General features: G+C 45.7%; 1 protein-coding gene across 1 annotated transcript in view; it reads right to left on the bottom strand.

The window, feature by feature from the left end:
- CLIC6 (chloride intracellular channel 6) overlaps positions 1-22,307 on the bottom strand; it is a 43,979-nt gene extending 21,672 nt beyond the window's left edge. The window contains exon 1 of the mRNA XM_058523058.1: positions 21,057-22,307. Coding sequence (XP_058379041.1) covers positions 21,057-22,187 — 1,131 coding nt within the window. The 5' untranslated portion in view covers positions 22,188-22,307. The remainder of the gene's footprint in view (positions 1-21,056) is intronic.
- Between the last annotated feature and the right edge of the window lie 3,916 nt (positions 22,308-26,223).

Here is a 26,223-nt window from a genome sequence, read left to right as displayed (position 1 = left end):
TCTCCCCTAGAGCCTCCAGAGAGGAATGGAGGCCTGCGGATGCCTTAATTTTAGCCCAGTGAAACCTGCGTCAAGCTTCTAACCAATAGAACTGTAAAATAATAAATCTGCACTGTTTTAAGCCACCAAGTTTGTGGTGATTTGTTACACCAGCAATAGGAAACTAACACAGCTGACGACCCCTATAGGAATCCTAAACTTTACCCAAGATGGTTCAGTGGATCAACCACTCATCAGCCCTGCAGAGGGACAACCTCTGAAGCAGTAACATTAGCCTACTCCTAGAAACTTCCTGCATGGGGCCACTCCTCTCATTTGCCAGAGACTTGCACAAAGGCCTCAGAGATAAAGTAGAGTAAGTAAGGCTACCATCTGAAGAACCTCTGTATTGAACCCACCAACAGCCGGGCCAAGTCCACAATTCCTCTGTGTGGATTTGTGAACCACTACCACCTTTTTGACCTAAATTGTGGGGAGGCCTGCTCATTCCTCCACATCATCTCTGGGGCCACAGCCTCTGGCAGAGAAGCCCCAAACATAGCTTTCTACCTGGACTCAGTGGCTATATTTTTTTCCCAATTTTTTAATTTGGTAAGACTGATGTGAGGATCCATCTGGCCAAAAATCGAACAGGGCACAGTCACAGATCATCACCTCTAGAGGATGAGGGGTCCACCCACGACATTTTGCTCTTTATAATCTCGGTTCCTTACTGCGGTTTTAAAACCTGCCTTCTCAAAAGGCCCTTTTCCCTCAAGCGGTGGAGCAACTTCAAGAGGCTGTTAGCGCCCCCTCGTGGTCCTGAGATGCACATTCAGACTTATCTTCATTCTTACCGCGTCCATCTCTAATGACGTTCTGGTGGAAAATGTCACAAGTTAATTTTTAGTCCCTTTAGGGGGCTAAACCGTCCCGATTTGCCGGGACTCGGGTTTCCTGCTACCTAGGATTTTCTGTTTTAAAACCGGGAAAGTCTTGGAAAGACCAGAGTGCATTGGTCTCCCTACCCCTGACTCCCCTTTGGACTCTATGGGAAAACTACCCAAAAAGCATTGTCTTTCTGTCCACTGCAATGACCGGCTCACAATTGGGACCTGAACAGTATGCCTTTAAAAATGCATCTGGATTTGAGATCAGCAGCTGAATTTTGCATACTTTGCTCGCGTTGGGAAAATCCCAAGTGAAGATTTGTAAATTATTTCTCGATTCTCATTGAAGAAGAAGGGGGAGAGGAGGAAGGAAGTGCAGGGGATGGGAGAGTACGGTCACCCCATATGCTGGGCACAGTGCACCATGAGAAAGAAATCCTGGTTATCTCCAGAAGTGTTCAAATTCAGCTTTCTCAATTTGTTCAGAATTCACTAGGCCTTCTGCAAAATTCTGTAGAAACATGTAGCTTCCTGGGGGAAAAAAAAAAAAAAAACAAGTACCTGCTTTCTCTTTATTTTTCTTTGTAATGTTTATAAATTTTAAGGAGGCTAAAGGCCTGGAACTGTCTATTTACAAAGAAGAAAGTCTAGTGCCTCAAAGACACTCAGGAAAGTTCTGTGGGTCAGGGTGGGGGAGAGGGGGCTGGATTCTGTAATACTTTTTGTTCAGACTGAAACTAGTCAGTTAATCAGAAATATCTTCACGTTATTGAGGGAGTTCTTATGAGATAGGGTTTAGGACCAATGTGGATTTTTTTAATGCTTTCCTTTTACTATTGAAAATGGCAGACATCAGAGGCTTTGTGGTCAACTTTTCAGGTGGAAAGCATGGATCACCACGCAATATGATTTGTGAGATCTGGAAGAATCCACTTGTCTAAAAATGCCCACACCAGCCTGCCTTGAAAGCCTGAATCTCAGAGAATTGTCTAGAAAAAAGCCACAGTCAGTTCAGGTAAGGGGTGGTGGTCACTCTCGTCTGCCCCAGGGCCAACCCAGGAGACTGCACCAGTCCCACTGACCTGTAACCTTCCCGTAAGTTGACACTGTCTGTCCATTTCCTCATACACAGCATGAGAGGGCCCACTTTGGGGACCCTTTCTCTGCCTTCCTCCAGGTGTTTAACGAAGTGGCAAAGCCAGATGAACACTCTTGTCCTGTCTTGCTAAATTTCATTTTGTAAAAGTATGCTTGCCAGGTCTCTTTCCAAATGATTCCAGGCACTTTTGAGAAGCCGTATTAATTACTACAGCTGGTCACTATAGCTATGAAAGATATTCAAAATCTAAAATTAAATCACCTGGTATACTGAAAAATAGGAACGTAGGGTACCAAGTAGTTTTGGTTTTCTAAATTAAAGTTTGTACTAGATCTCATGGATGACACGTTCACTGAAAATTTTTGCTTGATTTTAAAGGACAAATAGAACAGAGCTATTTCTAGTCAATTAGGTAATCCATTTCTCCTGAAGTTGTCTTGCTTAATAGAATAATGGAATTATCCCTGAATGGCTTTTGCAACTTCAACAAGAATAGCAAACAAATGAACAGCTCCCAGCACAAATAAAACTTGTGAAGGAGAGAGGCGATCGCATAATTCACGATGGGACAGCAAAGCCAGATCAACATTAGAGTGGGATGGTATTTTTTTACTTAAATGCAAATTTAGTACACTTTGCCCTATATCTTCATGTTGAGAAAACCTAAGCTACATCCTCTTGCTAATTTCCCCTGATGTTCCCTTTTTTCCCAGCCACTGAGAGTTGAAGCTAAGCCTGCATTACTAAACTGAAACCTCAGATTTCACAAGCTTTGGATTCAAACCAGCCTGTCATTTTGCACTGGTGAAAGGAGACAGAAGACTCAACCAGGAGTACATAAAATCATATTATGTATAAAATAGGAAAGTTGGCTTTAAGCTTCAAAAGCAAGAAATTCAGAGTCGGAATTAAAAAAAGTGTGGAGTTTAGGAAAATCACAAAATTTTCTGGAACTATGCTGGAGAGGGTAACTACTCCAATGATAACAATTAGATTTCATTTTGCATTTCCTTGTAGTCTCTGAATCTTTACAAGGTCAGGGGTTCCTAGGTCACGGATAATTAATGTGCTAAAGGGGAAAGTTCTTTGTCAGTGAGCAGAGACATGTAACAACACCCTGGAGATGTGAGCAATTTAAACAGAGATTTAGGAGACTTCAGACATTACAGGATTATCTGGAAGCTTTACCTTCCCCCATTACCCACTGTTAGTTAGAGGATTACATTCTATGGCCTGGCTTGACGTATGCAACAGGGAAGGTCTGTGGCCTAAGGCCAAGGGCATCAGCTGCTCTCCAAACTAGGAAAAGCACCAAACTGGCTGGCCAAGGTGCAGGCCAACGCCCTGGCTTTGTTATAAGGAAGTCTTTTCTGCGCCACATGGTTTTTTTGGCAAATATTGTAACTGCCTCCCCACCTCCTCTCCTGGGAAAAGAGAAGGAGGCGACCCTATCCTGTTTCAGGATGCCCTAACCCTGACCCATTAGTTCAAAAACCATAGTGAGCCTGAGATAGGCTTCACATAGTCGTCCACAAACCAGTTGAAGAGCAAACCATCCCAAGGCTCCTGTTTTCAAAAGAGGCAGTTATGCCAAGTGGCCAGGAAACCTGTGTCCCTCATTTGTTGGAAATCATACTGTGGCCACTGCAATCCAGTGTCAGGGCAATGACTCACTTCATCTTCCTCCTGGAGACTCTGGACCCGCCAACACCACACAAGGAGAGGCTGGGGTTTTCTAAAGATGCTCATTTATTATCCTAAATCCAATCTAGGCAAGTCCAGTTCCTTAAGAATGGCCATATTTCAGGTTTATGTTGAGGAGCAAAGCAAAGTAAGGCTTGGAAAACTGGAATTCAGAGATGAGGCAACAAAATAATACTTTATGTATAGAATAACTTGAAAATATTTTACACTAGGGAGCCTGTACGTAATTAAATAGGAAAGATAAGTGGTCTCTATTTCAGGAAGAAACTGGAATGTGAAGATAATCTGGCTGGGATTTGGGGGACGCCACCAATCACCAGAGGATATCCAGGCAGTGTTCCTCCCTCACCCACCATAAGCTGTGAGCAGGATTAGAGAAGCCCCCCACCCCGCCCTCGCCCCCAGGAGGTCCGCCCTTGGTTTGGGAGCATACAAGGGTCTGGATGCCCCTGCTGGAAGCCCCCAAGAAGCTCCCGTGATTCTTGTATAGGAAATAGGCTCGGGAAATAATGGGACAGTCTTTCATGGAATAAGGAAGTAGAAACTTGTCTGGCCTCAAGACTGGAGAGCCAGAACAAGGATGGTTTGTAAAAGGCGATGTGAGCATCTCTTCGGATGGTATGTGGTAGAGAAGGAGCATCATTTCACGCTGTGTTGAAGGTGAATCAAAAACGATACAGCATTCAAGGAAACATCGGAGCCGACACAAGGAGTTGTCTGAAAGCTTTTGCCAAACCTAAGAAAGTGAACCCAGATGAAAACTCTCCAGCAGCCACAGTCCCTAGAGAAGGCCCTGGACTGCCGTATTGTGCAACGTCATGGGCACGTTCATATTCCAGTCTATGCTGGGGAGTTAGTGCCCCCCGGAGTTGTGCCAAGCATACCAAGCGACACCAACATCAACCCAGCCCCAGACAGTGCTCAGAAGAAGGAAGAAGAATTTCAAACCCCTTAACACAACAAATGACAACCATGCTAGAGCCCCTTCCATATAAGAAAGGGGACCAGATAAGAATCGGCAGAAAATGATAATAAAAAGTAATAGTCAGAATGGATGGCATGATGCAAGGTATGCGCTCTGAAACATAAAGACCTTGGAAGCTGTCTCTGGTTTTGTTTTGCACCCACCTCCCAATCCCCAAAGGAAAACATCACTCTGCAGCCATGTCCTTGCTAATAGCACTTAACCTGGGCTTCTCTGGGACAAACTCTTTGCCACACACCTGTGTGGGGTTGTGAGTCGAGTATTGACAACTTCCTCCTCAGCATGGGTCTGACCACGACCACTGCAGGAGCGGGAAACTGAAGAGGAGCTGGAGAGCCCAGAAATCCAGACCCTTCTCTAGGCTCTGCCTCTCCCACGTGGAAGAAACAAGGGAGATGTGGGCTGCAGAGATGGGGGTGCGGGCAAACGCTCCCTCAGGCAAGGGAAGGATGACAGAGCAGGCCCTTTGCTCTCCCTCTGAAGCATGAGCGAGCTGTTCCACCCCACAATGAAGGCAACTTCATAAAAGTGCTTCGAGTTATTGGAAAGAAAGGCCGTATTGGAATAAAAGCCAATGCCTTATTTTCACTCCTCTGTGATGGCTTTCATTCACTTGTTGCTGAATTAAAGACATCCACGTGGATATGAAAACGAGAGCACTCAGGGGATTTAAAGGGCGGAGGAAGGGCTTGCTGGGTCTTAGGTGTTTCTGACCCTGAGTGGGCTACATGCCTCAGCTTGCCCAGCCCACCCTTGGGCACCATCTAAACCGACCTGCTCTGGTTCCCTGGACCCCGTCTCCGTCCAAATCCACACCATCTGCAGGACCCGGGTCACAGAGACCCTCAACAACACCAGGAGAAGAGGGGGCTGAGGACGGCCTGGTTCAGCACTGTCTCATCTGTGAGTCTATTTGATCAAGGTCTACTCGACAAAATAAGACAAAAGGGTAAAAACAGCACAAAATGTTGGGTGCCCCAAATGAAGAAACACAAAACCTCATTCTGAAAGACAAAACTGTGCAAAAATCATCAAAGATTTTCTTTTATGGAATTTGGGATGCTTAATAATCCTTGCTGAATCAATGAATGAATACATGAGTCAATCGATCAATGATCCCCAAAACACATCAATCACTCCACCACACTGTGAACAGAAACAGTGTCCCTGATGTGTCAACACGTCTTCAAGGTCCAGGAGACAGAGACGGTGGGGCGAGAGGAGAGGCCCACCTGGAGAAGAGTCGGCTTCCAGAGTTTCACACACTTCACCCTATTCCTAACCCGGTTTCAGGTAACAGTAGTGTTGAGAACATTCTAGAATCCCACCTACAGTGGATAGTGTTGGAGAAATACAGAGCCAAAACTCACATCACACATTATTCTCTGTGAATAAGTTGAATAATTTCAGGGGATTTTTAACTCTTGGCTTTTTTTTTTTTTTTTTTTTTTTTTTGCATTCAGATGCATTTTGTATTCAGATCCTCTTGGTGCAGGAAGTAAGAACTTAATAAAAAATACCCTACAAACCTTGAAAAGCTAATTCACCTAATTCACCAAAATAAGGTATGCCATAGCCTTCTAGTTCTGGAAACCTGGGCTGCAGATTAAAAAAACAAATTCTGTTACTGAAATATCATCCACTGATATCCTTTAGGGGAAGGACATTCTTAATAAGGAGACTTCAATTCTGGGAAAGATATGTGAGTTGAATTGATATATTAACTGATTTTCCCATGGAAACAATGATGCAACAGAAGATTGTTTCCTTTGCCAAGAGCTAAAGGAACAACTTTTATGGAAATGCCCAATCAACCACAAAATTGGGGGAGGAGTGTCCTATGAACAATAAAGTATTCTACAGAATATACAAACCACTTAAACAGGTGACAGAGATGACATAAAGGAAAACCAATAGAAACGTGACAGAGAGTGCTAGTCCCTAATGTACTCAGTTCTTAACTAATTTCACAATTTCTGTAAGGGGGAAGGAATGCAGGAAAGCTTTTCTCTTTGGGGAGATTCTGACATTGCAGCCGTCAGAATCTGATCCCCCTGCTCAAATTCTGGAATTTCTACTTGTGAGTCTCCCTTAGAGACTGAGGGAAACCGTTCTTATCGCATCACAGTCATGAGATAGGCCACTTCCTGAGATCCGATAATCTCTCTCCCTGCACCCTCTGCCCGAGCTTTTCTCAGCTCAGCATTGCCTTCTTCTTCCTATATAGTTTGTGCCAGCAAAGTAGGAATCCTCACTGGTCTTATCCCCACCTCTTGGTCCGGTGCAGGATGGAGCCCCGTGGGGCAGCGGAGCAGGCCACCCTGCAGTTGGGAGGGACGAGGCCCATGGGGAAGAGAGCAGACAGCCAGACCGTGCCCTGCTGGACGCCTGTTATTACCACCGATTACAGTGCAGGGTAACTGCCTAGGTCAACAGGAAGGGCTGTGCCTGGCTGCCTGCAGGGAAAAGCCCAGTGATTCCAGAGGTACCATCGCCATGACTACTGTGCAGTGCAGACCGTCTGTGGGGCTTCTCAGTTTCTTTACTTTTTCTGCAAGGCAAAGAAAACCCTAACTAGACAGGAAACCACCCAGCAGGCCCCCTGTCCTTGGGCCCCTTATCGTCCCTCTTCTGCCCTCTGGTGGAGCAACAAAATAGCCAGCAACCAACAAAACCCAGTGCCAGAAATGAGGCTCCTTGCAGAATAAGAATCAAACCAATAGATCTTTTTTACCACCTTTAGGAGGAGTGGAGGGAAAGGGTGTCATGCCCTTCATTTTCATCTCTCTGTTAGCATCGAATATTGTTATTATACTGGCATATCCTGTGACACAAATATTACCCATCACATTTCTTGTAAGCTTGTAAAGGAAAAATGTATCGTAATTGTAGCAAGGCCTAGTTTAGAAAAGGAAAATTTAGTATTTTTTTCTTAAACAAATGAAAGCCCACACAGTTGATAGCACTTTCCAGATCGACTTTGCTTACACATCCAGTCAATGGTTTAGGCCGTCTATCCCCAGTGGAGTGGAGAGCTGGGCTCACTGTCTGCACGTTATCAGTCAAATGTGTTTATTAGGTTCCTCAGATTAGATTATGCTCTATCTTGAAATATGCTTCTCACTCTTCCATATCCTTAGAACTTAAGAACAAGTTCATTCATTAATACACCTAGGTCCTAAGAAATATATTTTAGATCTTAAAACTTTGAAGCATAGATCTGAACTTTTCAAAAAGCCTATTAATCCTAAATATGTTCCCGAATATACATAGTATTTACTCTTTTCAACTGTCCTAACAATCGATGTACTGTTAGATGGATTAAGTGGCTGACCCCCCTGGACCCACACAGCTTAATCATTGAACCATATTGCTCTTAGCTTTAAATTCTGACCAGAGGCTTAGTTATGTTAGTGTCCATTGTCCCAGTGGGTGGAACCGAGTCATAAGAAGTACGCGGAAGAACGAAAGGGAACTGGCTCTTTATCTTCATATACGAATTATGCGTTAAAAATGCCAGGGCTATTTTTAATCCTTATTTAATACTATGGCCTGATACCAACTAAGGCTTTTACATGGAGATGAAAAGCTTATTTCCTTGTAATATTCTCACAGGGAATTATTACAACAAAGGAACATCTTGTTCTGGAAAACCTGCTTAAGGGTGCAGCCTGATTTTATATACTCTAGTGGTGTACATTCTTGAATGACCAAGAGTATTCCAATCCCTATATGACTCAAGGGGGAAGAATGCACCCACCGAATGGAAGAACTGGCCACACGGAGCCCTCCTTCCGTTTGCACTGCCCCCTCCCAGACCTGCTTTAAAATGCTCCGTACCTCTCACCCAGGCCCTGTCTTTCCACCTACACGGATTTCACCAGCTTAGAAGAGACATAAGCCACGTGCCCCAGCTACCTATTGCTGAGTAACAAATTACCCCAACTTCAGCAGCCCAAAGTGTCTGTTTTATTATATCTCATGATTTTGTGAGTCAGGAATTTGGACAAGGCTTGACTAGGTGGTCCTTCCAGTCCATGTGACATTAACAAGGGTCACTAGTGGTGTTCAGTTGGTGGATGGGCTGATCTAAAGGGTCCAAGATAGCTTCACACAGACTTGTCTAGTATCGTGGCAGGGTGGCCGGAAGGTGGGCTCAGCTGGGATCGCCAAATGGAGCACCTACAGGTAGCCCCTCCAGCATGGTGGCCTCGAGATGGTCACTGAACAAGGGAGAAGCTGCACAGCCTTTTAAAATGAAAACTACACAGCATCACCCCCACCATGTTCTACTGGTGACCAAGTAGTCACAAAGTTGGGCCAGATTCAGGGGGAGGAGAATCAGAGCACACTTCTCGATGGAAGTAGGATCAAAGAATTTGCAGCCATCTTGAATCCACCACATTATATGATTTCAGGGTGTACTGAAATGCTCAAATCATTTATTGAAAGATCCAGTTCTTTACTAACTTGAATTTGTTTAGGAAAATATTAGCAGTGCCTAAAAGCAGTGGAGTTATTTTTTTGTACTCACTGATGGGCAGAGTAACGTATCTGCAGTACTCACCACAGCCAATCTCAATATCTGGAGAGCGACAGAGCAATCTTACTTTATAGCTGCTGTTTGTGATGCAAAGAATCATAATATATTGGTTAAAATGGCAGATAACAAAAAAGGCCCCCCTCCTTGGCTGATGTGTTAATACCTCTGAGTTTTCTTAAGCAGAGAATTCTCTGTTTGGAGAGTTAAACGACACAAGAAGCCATTGAGAGCAACGCAAAACTTCACCCAGTCTGACCATTTATGGGAGTTGAACTGAAGGTATCTGGCCTAGAGTTCAAATAAAGGGAGCAAAGTTGGGGGAGAGATTAAGTCTTTCCAAGATTCTTTGAACTCACTGCCTCCAAGGCCTTGACACCAACGGCACCAAAAAAGTGTTAATATTCCTCATTTAGGGAGAAAGCCTGGTGGCCCTGGATCTCCAGACCAATAACACCTTTACTCCCTGTGGCCTTCAGAGCACATGACGGCTGTGATATACTGGATGTCTGAGACGTGCACGCGGCCACTGTCCTGAGGGCCCCATCAGACCCCTTGTGTGCCTCCACCCAGGGAAGAGTCCTGATTCCTCGTCCCCCCACCCCACTGTGCCTAGAGGTGGCCAGGGGCACCACAGGGGGACTGCTAGGGGTCATAATGAGGTTCTTCCTGACAGACTGGAGCATCCTAAGCCCCAGGAAGGTAAGAAAAATACAAACATAAAGCCTCAGGCAGAATGGGCCCAGGCTTTCTCCTCCCCCAGCAGCTGGCCCCCCTCGCCAGCGGAAAGTCACGCTGGCCAGAAGGCAGAATCCCATAGGCTTATAAAAGGGGACCCAACTCTCTCGCTTCTCCAGGACAGCTCTGAACTCGCACACTCAGAAACAAAAAGGGGGCACTGAGACTAGTGTCTACCTAACCAGCCCGGTATTGCTTCTCCTTTGTAAGAATAAGTGGCTGCGTCTCAGACATGACAAAGAAATGACTATAGAAAGGGCATATGGAGCGGCCCAGATCACAGCTCAAGGCCCTCTTCGCTTGTGAACTAGAGTTTACATGGTAGTTATACGGTATTGAGATTTGCTGTAGTGAGTACTGTAGATACATTGCTCTGCCAATCAATGAATACAAAAAAAATAACTTGCTCTTGGGCACTGCTAAAATTTTCTTAAACCAGTTCAAGTCAGTAAGGAACTGGATCTATAAAGAAATGATTTGAGCATTTCAGTACACCCTGAAATCATATAATGTGGTGGATTCAAGATGGCTGAAAATTCTTTGACCATCCTCCCACTGAGAAGTGTGCTCTAATTCTCCTCCCCCTGAATCTGGCCCGACTTTGTGACTACCTGCTCATGAGTAGAACATGGTGGGGGTGATGCTGTGTAGTTTTCATTATAAAAGGCTGTGCAGCTTCTGCCTTGTTCAGTGAATATCTCGAGGCCACCATGCTGGAGGGACTACCTGTAGGTGCTCCATTTGACAATCCCATGTTGTATCCCCAACCCCAAGAACAATGTCTGATATGTGATGGGTAATCCCAACTGAGTCCACCTTCCAGCCACCTTGCCAAGATACCAGAGAAGTGTGTGAAGCTGTCTTGGACCCCTCTGACCAGCCCGTCCACCAGCTGAACACCACTGAGCGACCTTTGTCACTCTCCTCCATTTTGGTCTTCAACTGTATTCCTTACTATAGTCGCTTGCCATAGAAATGGAAAAGTAAAAATGATTTTCAACATGCACAGCACTTTAATAGCTGTTCAAGGTCTGTGCTCAGACAAAAACCAATGTCTGTAAATGCAGTCTGACTGGTGAGGCATTGCTGGCTTAGATGGAAAGAATTTATAGGTTTATAAAATTTACATTCTGCAAAATAGATCATTAAAAACTGACGCACCCAATTCTTTCCACTCGATATAGTAGCCGTGCTTTTACGTTGCCATCTTTCATTTATCATCCATTGTACAAGCACAATCTGCCAAATAGAGGGGAATAAGGCAGAAGGGCGGGGCCCTCGCTGTCAGAGATCCAGATGCCAAATCTGCCCTTTATGGTGGTCGCTGCCCAGCCTGCCACTCTGCTCTTTCCACCTGTCTCAGCAACCCCCGGGCTCCCTTCCTCACACGGTATTGTAATTGTTTCCTTCTGGATCACTCTCTAGGCTGAAGGCTCCAGAAAAACATGAGCTGTGTTTGTCACTGTTTGTCACTGTTGTACCCCCAGCCCCAAGAACAATGTCTGATATGTGATGGGTAATAAATATTTGCTTTAAATAGCCACTTGGGTCCAAAACACCACTCCGCAGTTTGGAAGACTTCTCTGCACATCAAGAGACTCAACTTTCACGTGGATGACCAAGCACAGAAGGGAAGAGAAACAGGGAGGTGGGGGTAGAGTCGATATATCTAGTAAAAATCTAGAATTAGAGACTTTTTTTAATCTGATTATTTCTTGCATGCATATATAAGATTAGACTTATCCTTGCAGACTGAGTATATATCAACATGGTCTGTGTCTCTCCATGGAGCTACTCTCTCAGCGGTTTCAAAATTATCTTTCCAAACAACTTTTGATATCTGTGTATTTCAGTTCCCCCTCTCACTTAGTAAACATAGCTATAGGTTGGCTTCCTATAGCTACGGGACCTCTACAAATAGGATTTGTCATCATTCTCTATAAATTTTGGTCAATTCTTTCAACAGCTGGGAGCATAAATAGAACATCTGGCTGGTTCTAAGGAGACACAACCTTGGAACAATATTTTGATATCACGTCATCACAGATGATTACTTTTCACGATGGTTTTTATTTGTGGGAATCAAATTCATTTCGGTAGATGACAAGCCAAGATCAAAGTGAGGTATCTTATATTTTCAGATGGAGCAGTGTCAGTGTGAAATGATCCTGTTGTCTATACATTTTAAACTTTGTTTTGAACAGCAATTCTTAAATGTAAGAAAGAGTTTGATCCTGAAAGGGCACGTGCTTCATAAAATGTAACCTGCTAATTAAAAAGAAAGGGAGAGAGGCAAGACTTGAAATACCTAATCCCTCAGGATTTAGGAAGTTATAGAATATAAAGTAAAACGGAGCACTTAAAGATTCCAGTAAATAAAGTGGAAGTTTCTAAGAGTGCTATCAGCCTATGATTTGTTTTCCCATGCATCAGTTACAAGAATTACTAAGACTAAAAGCATAAATTATTCCAGTACGAATAGTCAAAACTGTCCCATAAAAATATATGCAACTCATATGACAGACAAAGGTCTAATTTCCTTAATATAAAAATCAGGAAGGATAAAGCCAAAGGCAATTTGAAAAAATGGACCAAGGACGTAAAAAGCCAATGCACATAAAACAGATACTAGCAGTTTTTAAATATATAAAAGTATACTCAATCTCACACATACTAAAGGAGAGGTGAACTACATGACAGTGGGCATCCTTCTTCATCACTTAGATTCAAAAAGTTGTGTAATACACCGAGCAGGGAAAGTTGGAGAGGCAACACTCATATAGTGTTAGGGGAGCATTATTTGTATAACCTCTTTGAAGAGGAAATTCGATAAAGGTTATCAAAATCCTAAATAGGCATAACCTTTCCCCTGGAAATACTATTTCTAAGGGTTTAGTTTCCATGTATGATTGTACATCTGTGGAGGGATATTCACTACAGCATCATTTAATATATCAAAAAGAGGAAACTACCTAAACATCCATCTGTGGAAACTGATTGTAGAGAACCACCCCTAGAAAACCATGAAATTTTTAACAAGACTGTGAGAGAGCTACAGACACCAATACAGAATGATTTCTAAGATATGCTGTTAAGAAAGCAAGATATAACCCGATGTATTTCCAGTGTACTACTTTTTATTAAAAAAGAAAAAAAGTAGGGGGCCGGCCAGCAGCACAGTGGTTAAGTACACGTGCTCTGCTTCTGGGGCCCAGGGTTCGCAGGTTAGGATCACAAGCGTGCACTGACGCACTGCTTGTCAAGCCATGCTGTGGTGGCGTCCCATATAAAGTAGAGAAAGTTGGGCACAGATATCAGCCCAGGGCCAATCTTCCTCAGCAAAAAGAGGAAGATTGGCAACGGATGTTAGCTCAGGGCTAATCTTCCTCACACACACACAAAAAAGTGGATATGGTATTTTTAAAAATATGTCCACTAATTCTTTTACTTTCTCTTTAAAAAGTGGAGCTTAATTCTACTGTCCTTGAGAGCTGGACTTGGTGAACACAATAAGGCAGAAGTGACTGTGTAGCCTGTAACACTGGGTTATAAAAGGTATTATGGCTTCTTCTCTCTTGAATCCTTGCTCTGGGGAAAGCCAGATGCCATGTTGTGAGGACACTAAAGCACCCCTCTGGGGAGAGTCTGAGTGGTGAGGATGTGAACATCTTGCCAACAAAAATGTGAGTTAGCCATCTTGGAAGTGAATTCTCCAGCCCCAGTCAATCCTTCAGATGAGACCACAGCCCTGGCAAGCATCTTGACTGCAACCTCATGAACCACAACTACCCAACTAAGCTGCTCCCAAATTCCTGACACAGAGAAACTGTGAATAATAAATGTTTGTTGTTTTAAGGTGCTAAGTCTTAGGGTAATTTTGCGTGTGTGTGTGTGTGTGTGTGTGTGTGTGAGGAAGATTAGCCCTGAGCTAACATCTGTTGCCAGTCCTTCTCTTATTTGCTGAGGAAGATTGGCCCTGGGCTAACATCCATGCCCATCTTTCTCTTCTTTATATGTGGGACACCGCCACAGCATGGCTTGATGAGTGGTGCATAGGTCTGTGCCCAGGATCTGAACCTGCAAACCCTGGGCCGCTGAAGCAGAGGTTGTGAACTTAATCACTATGCCACCGGGCTGGTCCAGTCTTGGGGTAATTTTTGACACAGCAATAGATAACTAATACAATGAGGATATTTATATATACTCTTCAATATGCACAGAATACCTCAGGGAAGATATTTAGTAGCTGTCTCCAGGGCGAAAAACTGAGAGGCTGGGCCTCAGGGTGGAAGAAGACTTACTTTTCATTATATTACATCTGTTTGTATTTATAAATCTTTTTTCATCCTAATGTATTATCTTTTTTAAAAAAAATCATTAAGTACATTTTACAAAAGAATCCCATGGAGGGGCCCGCCCGGTGCGTAGTGGTGTTAGCTATGGTGTTAGGCATCGGATGTTAGCTCAGGGCTAATCTTCTTCACACAGAAAAAAAAGAAAGAAAAAAGAAAAAAAAAGAATCCCGTGGACTACATCAGTGACCAAACTGTGCATAAATATGTTTAATCTCTATGTTATTTCAACCTTACCTAAATCAAGATTATGGATTTCACAGGCAAAAAACATTTCTAACAATATATAAGATGTTTATTGTCTTAAATATTTTTTACTGTGATAGACACTGCTGACTCTTTACTCAACAGCCATTCACCTTCCTTGCTAAATAAAACCTCAATTTTGAGTGGATGGCAATTTATCTAGCCCCAGGTGATGAATCAAAGTAGGTTTAAGCTAGGGGTCAGCAAACATTTTTTTTAAAAGGCCCAATAGTAAATACTTTAGACTTTATGGACTCCAGCTAGAAATGGAATTGGATACTGTCTCCCTGTGGGGAGAAGAATGGGTTGCCAGAAAACACGGTGACGTCTTTCAGAAGCTGTCTGTATCAGAAAACATCTCCTCCCAACTGTGCCCAGATACAGACCCCGGTTTATGAATCAGTGCTCTATCAGAAAAAGAGCAGAGAAAATTAATGATGGAAAAGGAGGAGTTTAGGAGATGAAAACATCCACCTCCCCAATTCTCAGAGAAAACTTATCTTTGTTGAATGTCACAGGAGCTCAGAGAGTGGCTAGAGCAAAGCCAGCCTATCTTAGAAAATCTTGAAGAATTTGTACTAGGGATTACCAGAGGGTCCCATGCTCTATGTCTCCCCAAATGCAATTAAATCATTAACTCTTTGGTGACTACCACTGTATCTGCAGGTCCTCCTGCTACATACTCCTACAGCGTCCTACTCATCCTCGCTCCCTCCTTCCCTTACCACCAGCATTCACTGGGTGCTTATCACGTGCCAGACCCTGTGCTGGGGACTGAAAGAAGAATGATGAGCAAAACCTGTATGGTCCCTGCCACTGCAAGCTTTCAGCCCAGTGGAGACGTCCACACACTTGATATAACACATTGTCTTCTGTGCTAGATGGTAAGCCCCATGAGGGCAGGGACCCAGTCAGTCTTGCTGAGCACTGTGTCCCCAGCCTCTAGCACAGTGCCTGACACTCAGTAGGTGATAAATCCACATGTACTGAGTTAATGGATTAATCTATACCACTGTGGCCCACTTGAACTTAAAGCATGGGTCAGTTTGGATTTTACACATTCCTTCAAATTCTAGGTTTTATTTTTCTGTGTCTCTGAAACAACGGGGTAAATTTATATGCTTGAAGAACGCAGTGTGGTGTTTTTGAAGGTTTCCTGTGGATCTTAGATACGCAAGGAGGCAGGATATCTGAGTGGCCCTAATAGAGAAGAGCTGGCCACGTGAGACCGAGGATATAAAGGAGACCCGCTGTGAGGAGGAGGAGCTCATGCTGAAGGTGAAGCACGGTTTCTCACTTACTCCTATGAGTCCAGAGCACACGGTCCGCCAGCCCGGGTAGGGGCAGGAGCCGTAGCATCTGCACACACGGCAGGGCAGAGCCACAAGTTCCCACAGGCCCGACAGGATTCCAGCGTCTTGTAGCCCCATATCAAGATGTCTTCATGGAGAAGAGTGGCTCTGGCCCTTTCACAAGGGACACTGGACTGGGACAGTGGAGAACAGGGCTTGTGTCCAGGTTCTCACTAGCTGAGAACCCAGGTTCTCACTAGCTGAGTCAGTGATTGAATCAATCACCCATCCATCTGGCTATCTACCTATCATTACCAAAAAGCATTGATAGAGGGCCTCCCACAAGCCACTGCCGTGCCAGGCAGTGAGGATGCCACACGGAGAGGCGATCACAATGTGGGTCTCAGTCAGCGTGGTGACTACCCCCAGTGTGCGTGTGCGTGCCCATGTGTGTAAGAGGTGAGCAAAACATGATATTCTACCTCGGTTTCCACTCCAACCAACCCTGTACTGATTTCCTGTATGTAATTTGTGAGCCAGTGGTATAAGAGAATCAGAAAACAAATTACCAAAAAAATGTTATTTTTCAGGGAGAAGGAAGTCGCAGAAATGCAGCTTTGCTCATTTCCCTTCAGAACACATAGTCCACCCATAGTTATGAAAATAACATCTCCCTTTCAAGCTCCTCGAAGACCAAGCCCCAGAGAACAGGTCCCAACATGCTCTCTCCAGGGAAAGTGTGCACAGAGAGCCAGAGTGCCAGAGAGCCAGAGTGACTACTGGTCTACCAGGAGTCAATTAGATGCTGCTCCCCACATGTTCCCAGCCCCCTCCCATCCCTCCACACAGTGTGGAAATGCTTGGGCAGCTCAATTTTTCTATTTATTTATTTGGGGGGGTGACAATGCTTATTCAAAGGCCGTGTCCTTTACTTTCTTCTATCATCAATTTCACCTCTCTGGAGAACCCAAACGTGATGGCCAATGCAAGTTGTCCAGCTCGGCAGGAGCTGCGTGTTCATAGTTAAATGTATGGTGTCCAAAACATAATTTATGAAATTCTTAGACTCTGGCCCAGGATTCTTCACTGGTTACAGGAGGTTTTTTTAAGTCATGTGAAACTTGCCAGGAAATCCATATCTCAGACTATCCCACAGCTAGACCCTGCTTGAAAATATACAGGCGGGATTAGGAGAACGAAACCTGTTAAGTGAGACCTCCTTGCTCACGAAATCCCCTCAGCTGCTAAAGTGCTTAATTTACCCATTGTTGTTGGTATTTTGTCTGTCGTTTGTTGTTACTATGTTATTATGTTGTTACCCTTTGTTGTTATGAGTAAAGAAGAAAAGACTCTGTCTTACTAAATATATTGCAGGGTTACCCTATAATTTGATGACAAGTAATTAACACTTCTTTGAGAAAACAAAAATTAACATGATCAGCAATTAATTTACCACACAATAATTCAAGGAGGTTTTCCTTGGCCTGTTCTAGATGTTCCTGGCTCTTTTACATCCAAGAATACATTCCTGCTTACTTATAGAATAAAATAAAACGACAAATTAAGAAGAGGACAACTCTCAAAAAGATGGGGAATATAAACCATCAGGTGGCCAAAATTAGAAGCAGATTTTATTATTACGTGTTACTGGGTCGTAGGTCATTACTTTCCGGTATATTTGTAACCAATATGTTTATTTTTAAAAAAATAGGAGGAAATGTAATAAAAGTTAAAAGCTCACAAATAGAATATGTGCTAATTAATTTAAAACTGTGTTTACTAGGCTGTCATATGAAGGCTAGAGGAATGTTTGGAAGAACACTGCAGCACTCTTCTCAAAGAACAGTTCTGTGGGAGTCAGCCCGGTGGCACAGTGGTTAAGTTCGCACACTGTGGTTCTGCGGCCTGGGGTTCACGGGTTCTGATCCCGGGCACGGACCTACACACTGCTCATCAAGCCATGCTGTGGTGGCGTCCTACATACAAAATTTAGGTAGATGGTCACGGATGTTAGCTCAAGCCCAATCTTCCTCAAGCAATAAGAGGAGGATTGGCAACAGGTGTTAGCTCAGGGGCAATCTTCCTCACCAAAAAAAAGAACAGATCTGTGAATCCTATGCTCCTACGCTCCAGCGTCGGCAAGAAAACCCACCATGACACACTTGCCTTGACGTGTTTACAAAACCCAGGAGGTCAGATGCCCACTATGGAATACAGTGTCCAAATAAAGTGGAGCCCTAAGAAGGAACATAGAAAAGGCTAATCTGGCAAAGAAATCTTATTTTAACCAATTCAAAGATTTTAAATCAGGTATTACAAACTCAAAAGATGTAACAGTCTAAAGGATTTTTGCTTGATATTTGCTTTGAGGTCTTTTGTTTGTTTGTTTGTTTGTTTTTGGTAAGGAAGGTTGGCCCTGAGCTAACACCTGTTGCCAATCTTCCTCTTTTTGCTTGAGGAAGACCAGCCCTGAGCCACTATCTGTGCCCATCTTCCTCTATTTCGTACGTGGGTCACTGCCACAGCATGGCTTGATGAGTGGTATGTCGGTCCACGCCCAGGATCTGAACCTGTGAACCCTGGGCTGCCAAAGCGGAGCACGGGAATTTAACCACTATGCCACCCTGTTTTGGTTTTAATGAGAATCATTAGTAGGGTAAGAAGAAAGTGAGATGCTTAACAATCCTATGAGGCACATCTTAAGTAGCCCTCAAAAGCCGATTCATGCAGTAGTTGCTTGAAAACCAATCTCGCTATTTGGAGATCTGTTTATTTCCTTAAAGAAAAATAAAAGACAACAACTGAGCACCAAGCCAATCCTCAGAGTAAAGCATTCTGGATATGCTGTCCACGACATGCCCCTTGCCTCTGCCTACATGAACTGCACCTGAGCAGAATCTGAGAAAACAACTTTTTACTTTTCATAACATTCTTATCCCCAGAGAATGGAGGTAATTAGGTACCTAGAGGGATTTGCCCTAAAAAAAAAATAATAAAATGGCCAGAATGAAATAGGAAGGCTATTGTTTCTATGCAAAATCAATGAAAGTTTATGAGAGCTGAACAGATGTAATAATAAGAACTCACACTTATGTTTATTTCAAGCGAGTTCTCAGGGCTTTATGCAATCTAATTCTTGGATCCCCACAACAATCTCACTGGGTAGATACTATTATTGTCCCCATTTTATCCATGAGCAACAAAGGCACAGAAAGGTTAAGTAACTTGCCCAAGGTCACCCAGCAAGAAAGTAGCAGAGCCAGGATTTGATCCCAGACCCACTGGCTCTAATGTCTGTGCTATTGATCACCACAGTATGCTCTCTCATGCAGGCAGCCACCCATTCAAAGTTTCATCCCATTCCAGACCTGTGCTCCACATCGGAAATATAAGATGAATTTCACGCAGTCAAGGGAAGAGAGAAAGCATGCAGAGTGTGTTAGTGGAGCTTCAGCAGAGGGACATCCAACCCAGACTGGGGTTGGAAAAGGCTCCCCAGAGGAGATGATGCCCCTGCTGAATCTTGCACACATGGTAGATAACCAGGCAGGGGGCAGGGAGAGGAGCGAGGGGGAAGAAACTCGATTCAGGCAGAGAGTATAGCACTTAAAAAATTTCAAGACAGAAAAGAATGTGGTTCTCTCAAGGAACAGTAAGTAGTTCACTACGCTGGCATAGCAGTACCATGGGTGACAAAATGTGGGGACACCGAGGCAACACCAAGGAGGCAGGAATAACACCATGAAGAGTCTTGTGGCCTGGTTAAGGAGTGTGGATTTATCTGAAATTCTGCAATAAACAACTGAAGAATTTTACACTACGAAGCAAAACAATCAGATCTCTTTTTCCTACCTCACTTGCTATTAGGAAGGGAGTAGATGAGAGAGAGCTGAGAATGGAAGCAGAGAGACTAGTTAAGAAGCTATGTTTCAAAACTGCAACAAGAGGCTGGAATCATGTAGCCATGCACACAGAGCAATGGGAAATTTCCTAAACCAAGGAGCAGACTGGGGGCACACACAGCATCGCTGTGCTCAGCTTTCTCTCTCCCTTATCTCCCCTGCAGACTTCCAGTTCGCAGTGACCCTCCTGGGGGTCGTATCCCCAGGTTATGTCCCAACACATAATCAAAATGTCTCAGGGTCTTAAAAATTGCTCAGAACAGCCTTTTCACCAGCGAAGAAATGCGCGCCCTTTCTTCTCTAACTCCTTTGCCACCCAAACAATTCTTGAAATTCTGAGGTTAATCACTTTGGGAACATTTCGTTTTCTGCTTATTAGAATTTGCTTACATTTCAGTCAAGGAGGTTTAGGTCATAACTGGCTTCTATAAGCCTGCAAGTATTTTGGAAGGATTATGATTCAACATGCAATGCACATTCTTGACCTTATTATCTGCTGTTTTCCCGATCTGGCCAAAGGTCTGCGGAAAGGGCCTTTTTTAACAAAGATCCTTGTGTGAGCTGCTGCTGGACCTTGTCCCTTATGTTTCATGCCTTGTAGAAACACCTATTTAAACTCAATACTTCCTCAGTCATGATTCCACAGATTCTTTAACAAAATCATTGCTCTCTTCCCATTTGAAGTAAGATTGAAAATAGGACATCAAGGCAGATAATGTTCAAGTTACCAGCATTCTGTATTCTTCCAAAATAAATGTTAAAATCTTCACTAAATATTATAATATTTAAATAAACTTCCACTTTCCTCCCAAACATGTCGAGTCTACCAAAATAGGATACGTTTTTGGAGCTGAAAACATTGGCCAACTCTGGGCCTTGGGGATTCGAGTCCCAGGGACATTGCTCACATTACAACCTACCTGTTTGCGTTTTTTCACTTCAAGTATTAGCGCTTCCTTTGGCAGAAATTGCTCTGAACATCAATAGGGCGTGTCGCTTTTTGTTTTTTTTTAAAGTTCATGCTTTAATAACTTCCTGACTAGAGGGGCCAGTTAGGATTTTCAGGACAAAGGACAGTGGAATGCTGGCCCTTGCACATCCCCACTTTCCACCACCCCCACCCCAACTTCTTTGCTTCCAAACCGTCATACCCTCTCCAAAGCGCTCCTTTAACTCTTCTCCATGAAACCCAGGCTGTCCCACCTCCCTCCTGTGAATAGAAGTGACATCAGGACGCCAAGGGCACCGTCCCTGACTGTCTCGGATCTGAGAAGACCAAGGCTAAGGATGGGAGGGGGCGTCCTAAGAGTTAGGGGAAGCGAGCTTTACCTTCACGAAGAGGGTGATGTCGTGCTCCTGCCCCGGGGCCCCCTCCTCCGACGCCTCGCCGTCCTCCCCGCCGCCGTTCACCCGCGCCGTCTCGTCGCCGCCCTCTGCGCTGCCCTCCTCCGCCAGGTGGTTGCTGAGCTCGGGCTCCGGCTCCGCGGACCCCTCTGGCGTGGCCGCCTCGCCATCCGCGCTGCCCTCGGGGGGCTCCTTCTCGCCCCGGGCTGCAGCATCCTCGCCTGGCCCCTCCGGGCCCCGCTCTCGCCTCTCCTCCTCTGCCTCCTCCATCTCCTCCTGGAGCCCACCCTGGTCCCCGTCCTCGCCGGTGTCTGCCCTCCCGTCCCCGGGGGCCATTTCCTCCGACTCCGCTCCCTCCGGGGCCCCCGCCTCCTCCGCGGCCCCGGCCGCTGCACCCCGAGGCTCCGCCGCAAGCTCCCCGGGGCTGCACTCCTCGCTTTCCGCCGCTGCGGCCTCAATCGCCTCGGCCTGGGGCTGTGGGCTGCTGTCCCCTCCCTCCCGGGGCTCACCCTCAGCCCCGTGCGCCCTTCCCGCCCGCCTCTCGGCGTCCATCCTGTCCGGTACCGGCCCCTCGGCGTCCATGCTGTCCCCCGGAGCTCCGGGCGCACTGCCTCCCGGCTCCTCCGGCCCGCGCTCCGCCTCCTCCTCCGCCTCTGGGGCCACGGGGTCCCCGGGCTCCCCCTGAGCCTCCTCCGGGCCCTCGCCCTGCGCGCCGCGCCCGGGGCTCGCCTCCGCCACCTGCTCCGCGCCGCTCGCTTCTTCCCCTCCCTGAGGGGCCTCGGTGCCCCCCGGGACACCCTCCTCGGCCTCTGCCTCGCCCTGCGCTCCCCTCGCGCCCCGCGTCTCGGCCCCCGGGTCACCTCCCGCGCCCGGCGCCAGCTCACCCGCGTGCTCTCCGTGCGGCCCCGCTCCCTCTCCCTCCTTCACCGCGGCCGTCGCGGCTGCGCCCGCCGGCTCGCCCCTCGGCGCCTCCGCGGCGCCCTCGCTGGCCTCCTCCCGCTCCTCCTTCGGGCCCGCGGCCCCCGGATCGCCTAGTCTCTCCCCGAGAAGCGCCGGACCCTCGGGCAGTCCCTGGGCACCCGGGGCGCCCCCTTCCGGCTCCGCGGCCTCGGCCATGGCCGCAGATCCGCGTCCTTGACCTGAGACCCTTCCTTGACGCTGCTGGGCGAGGGGCGGGTGCCGGGGGCCACTGCGCCCCCTCCGAGACGACGCCGCGCTCCGGGCTCTGAAGGCGCCGCTCCGGGCTCTGAAGCCCGTGCGCTGGACGCACAGGGCAAAATCCGCTCGGCCCCAAGACGCTGCGCCCCTCCTCCCGGGTTTAAACTCTCTGGACTCTTCCTCCACCGCTCGTGCTTCTTCCCGCGTCTGCTCCCCACCTGAACCCTAATTCCGACCCGGATTCCCTGGAGGCGTGGGCCGCGGAGGTGCAGAGCGCGGCTGGAGAGGGCCACTTCGCTCCTGCACCCTTTGAGTTGCCTGGCCCGCTGTCCTGCGGTTGACCAGAAGTCCTTGGTGCCAACTCCACCTGTCTGGGGCTTGGGCGGGGTTTGTACCCCCACCTTTCCCCTTGTTTGAATGGCTTGGGAGCCTGGCCAATGACAGCCTTTCTCATGGCCCCTGTGGATTTCAGTGAAAAGATCCCAGTTCTACCCGCCGCTTGGGTATTTTCTGCAACAGCCTCAAGTTCCAGAGGCAGTTAAATCACCCTCGGAACACACAGCCCGATACCCAAACGCCTAATCTCCACCTCCCCAGGAGTCAAGCTTTAAGCTGAGCTGGTACCCAACTGAAGATGTCCACGTGGCGCCTCAGCGTTCAGGAGCCAGTTGGTAAATCCTGGAAGAAAGAAGAAGACGCCACATTGCCAACTTCCAATTTCTGCAGGGCCCTCCTGAGAAGTTCCAGAGGCCCCGATTTAGAAGCAAATGGAGCCAGTTGAGCTGCTCTGACCAGAAATGGGCTCTGTTGTGCATGAGAGGCTCCCCTCTCCTAGCATGACAGGCACAGGAGGTCCTGCGCTGGGAGAAGGTTACATCCTTCATCTCCGTTACATCCTTCATCTCCCTGGTCCCTGAAGACTCTAAGAGTCTGTTTATTTTATGAATTCTCCTAGATTTTCTAAACCCATACCCAATGCTTCAGCCTCAAAATTGTATGTTAAGGGCTTGGGGAGCTGAGGATGGGGAGATGAAAATACAAGATTTGAAGGAGGGGAGCTGTGGACTTCACTGGGTTAGGAATCTCCTAAGATTGCAGACCAGACACCTTCTCCCTAAAAAAGGAAGTTGTGATGAAAATGATGTAGTAAGTTTGTCAGGAGCTAGGCTAGATCTTGTGAGTTACATTTAGGAACTGGTCGCCCAGAATGGCACAGTCTAAATGTGGTGGAGCAGTTATCCCTACTCAAGACTGTTTTGAGTTGTCAGCCTCTTAATGGCTTTGATACTGCCCTGAGACACATTAGCAGATCAGGACCACAGAGGACTCTGTTATCACTAAAAGATCAGGGGCATCTTTGATGTGGCTTGGAGTCACATATTTGGCCCATCACCAGGATGTCTCCTAATTCCCATGGGTGACAGAAACAGGAGCCCAGTGTCACTGGATTCATGCTGCCTTTCTCCAAGGTTGTGCCCTCTCTGGGAAGGAACAGGCCAGAAGCTTCGCCATCACAAAGCAGCATCTATTCAAAGCATGGCACTCACACACACGAGCTAGACAGACACATGGACGCAGATCCTGCTCTGCAGAAGCTCCGGACACCTAGAAAAGGAATCCTGCTGCATTCACAAGGCAAGAAAAGAGTCATCAGCCTTATTTCTTAAGGAAGGAGGAAGCCAGGAAGGATGAAAGCAGCACATTCAGCCCCAAATAGCAAACACGGTACAGAATTACAGTCCTTTATGCAAACCCCATGAAGCCGGATGTGTTTCAGAAAACAGAATTCTTAGAAAGATGACTGAGTGCTTATAGTATATATTACATAACACTGCCCACCAACCTGTGTTCAAACACATTAATATTCCTGCAGTGACACAGATGAACATTCCCATTAGGTGGGATATGTAAAAACTATACATAGTTTCAGGACCCCCAGTTCAAGTGCACCACCAAATGAGTTCTGATCAGTCTGGTTTTGCTTCCAGATGAGTTCCCCAAAAAGCTTGCCATTTTTGGAGACTTTTGGATTTCAGAATGTATATAATGGATTGTGGTCCTGTGACCCATGGAAGGGCTCTGGGTATATTGCACTGCTTGGAAACATCCGAGATTACTTATGTCTGTATGTTTGCTCTTAATAACAAACTGTCTCCAATGCTCTGCTTTCACAAAGAACCAAATTAAAGGCACATACTTAAGTGAGTAATAATATTCCATAAACTTTAACTTAGGCAAAGTTGATAGAAATGTCCTGGTTATTGGAAAGTTGGCATCTCTGGAAAAACCTCCTATTGAATCGAGCCAAGAGATGATCAGCTAATGAACGTAGACTCCATAGATTTGACTGGCTGGCTGAGAGCTGGCCCCCGTAGTGTCCTTGTGGAAAGACAACACTAATAGAGACTCTGCCCTGGCAGCTGATCCCATGTGTCACACAAGGCTGCTTTATTCTATAGGATTCGGACTTATTCTTTTATACTGTTTGGATTTATTTACTCACATTGACTTGGTTCTCAAAATAACATTATTGCATCTGTAGAATGCCGAATCTTTCACTTTTTAATGATAGTCTTAATAAGCAATTTTTAAAATTTTTATGTCATATAATTTTGCAAATTTCTTTGATTTTTCTATAAGTAAACAAAACATATTATTTTTAAATGAATACAGGCTCAATGCTGAAAATAACAAAGACAGAAAATAACAGAGCTCTTCACAATTTTTCTGGAATGCCATTACCCATGATAAACACTTTCTCCATTTTTGAGAGGGAGAGAAAGACCGCTCTAGACACTGAGCATACAGGAAGGACCAAGACTGAGAAGGTCCTTCAGCCCTTCACATGGCTTTGGGGTGGAGCAAAAATAAATAAGTAAACAATTAACCAGATGCCTTTGGATAATGTTAAGCTTTATGTAGACAGACACTCACGTGCATGCACACACTCATGCCCACACTGAAAAGATTAACCCCTTTCTCTCACAGCCCACATCCAACCTGCCAGTAAATCCTATTGTCCCTACTTTTTGGAATATATCCAGAATCCAACCTCTTCTCTCTACCCCCGTTGCTACCACACTGGTCCAAGCCCCCATCACCTCCTAACTAGTCCTCCTGCTTTTCACTGCCCTCCTACAGTCTATGTTCCACCCTACAGCCAGACGATCCTCCTTCTGAAAGCATGAGTCCATCATGCCTCTTTTATGCTTGAAACCTTTCAAAGCCTTCCTGCCTCACACCAAGAAAAAGTCAAGTCCTTACACGTCAAGTATGAGGTTCTACAAAATCAGGCACCCCAATCTCTCTCTGGCCTCATTGGCTCCTAACACGCCAGACTCTGCTGTTCCTAGAACTTGCTGGGCGTTCCTCTGCCTGGATGTTGTCTGTATCCTCGTAGCTCACACCTTACCTTATTGAGGTCTTTCATAAGCTATTTTGTCTAAGCACTCTATTCTATTTTATTATTTTACTTTATTTTTGTGGTGATAACACTTATAATCTACCCTCTCGGCAATACACAATACAATATTGTGAACTACAGTCACATTATTGTACATTAGATCTCCAGAACTTATTCATCTTGCGTAACTGCAACTTTGTACCCTTGATCAACACCTCCCCATTTCCCCCCTCCCCCCAGCCCTTGATAACCACCATTCTACTCTCTGTTTCCACGAGTTCAACTATTTTTAGATTTCACATATAAGTGAGATCACGCAGTAATTGTCTTTCTGCATCTGGCTTATTTCACTTAGTATATGCCGCCCAGCTTCATCCGTGTTATCACAAATGCCAAGATTTCCTTCTTTTTTAAGGCTGAATAATATTCCATTGCATTTCTTTATCCATTCATCCATCAAAGGACATTTAGGCTGTTTCCACATCTTGACCATTGTGGGTAATGCTGCCACAAACATGGATAAGCACCCTATTGAAAACACACTCCTACTCTGTCACCTTTTTCTGCCTTATTTTTCCCCAAAGTTGTTAT

Source organism: Diceros bicornis, chromosome 27, assembly GCF_020826845.1.
Source record: "Diceros bicornis minor isolate mBicDic1 chromosome 27, mDicBic1.mat.cur, whole genome shotgun sequence".
NCBI lineage: Eukaryota > Metazoa > Chordata > Mammalia > Perissodactyla > Rhinocerotidae > Diceros > Diceros bicornis.
This window is presented reverse-complemented; position numbering and strand designations above follow the sequence as displayed.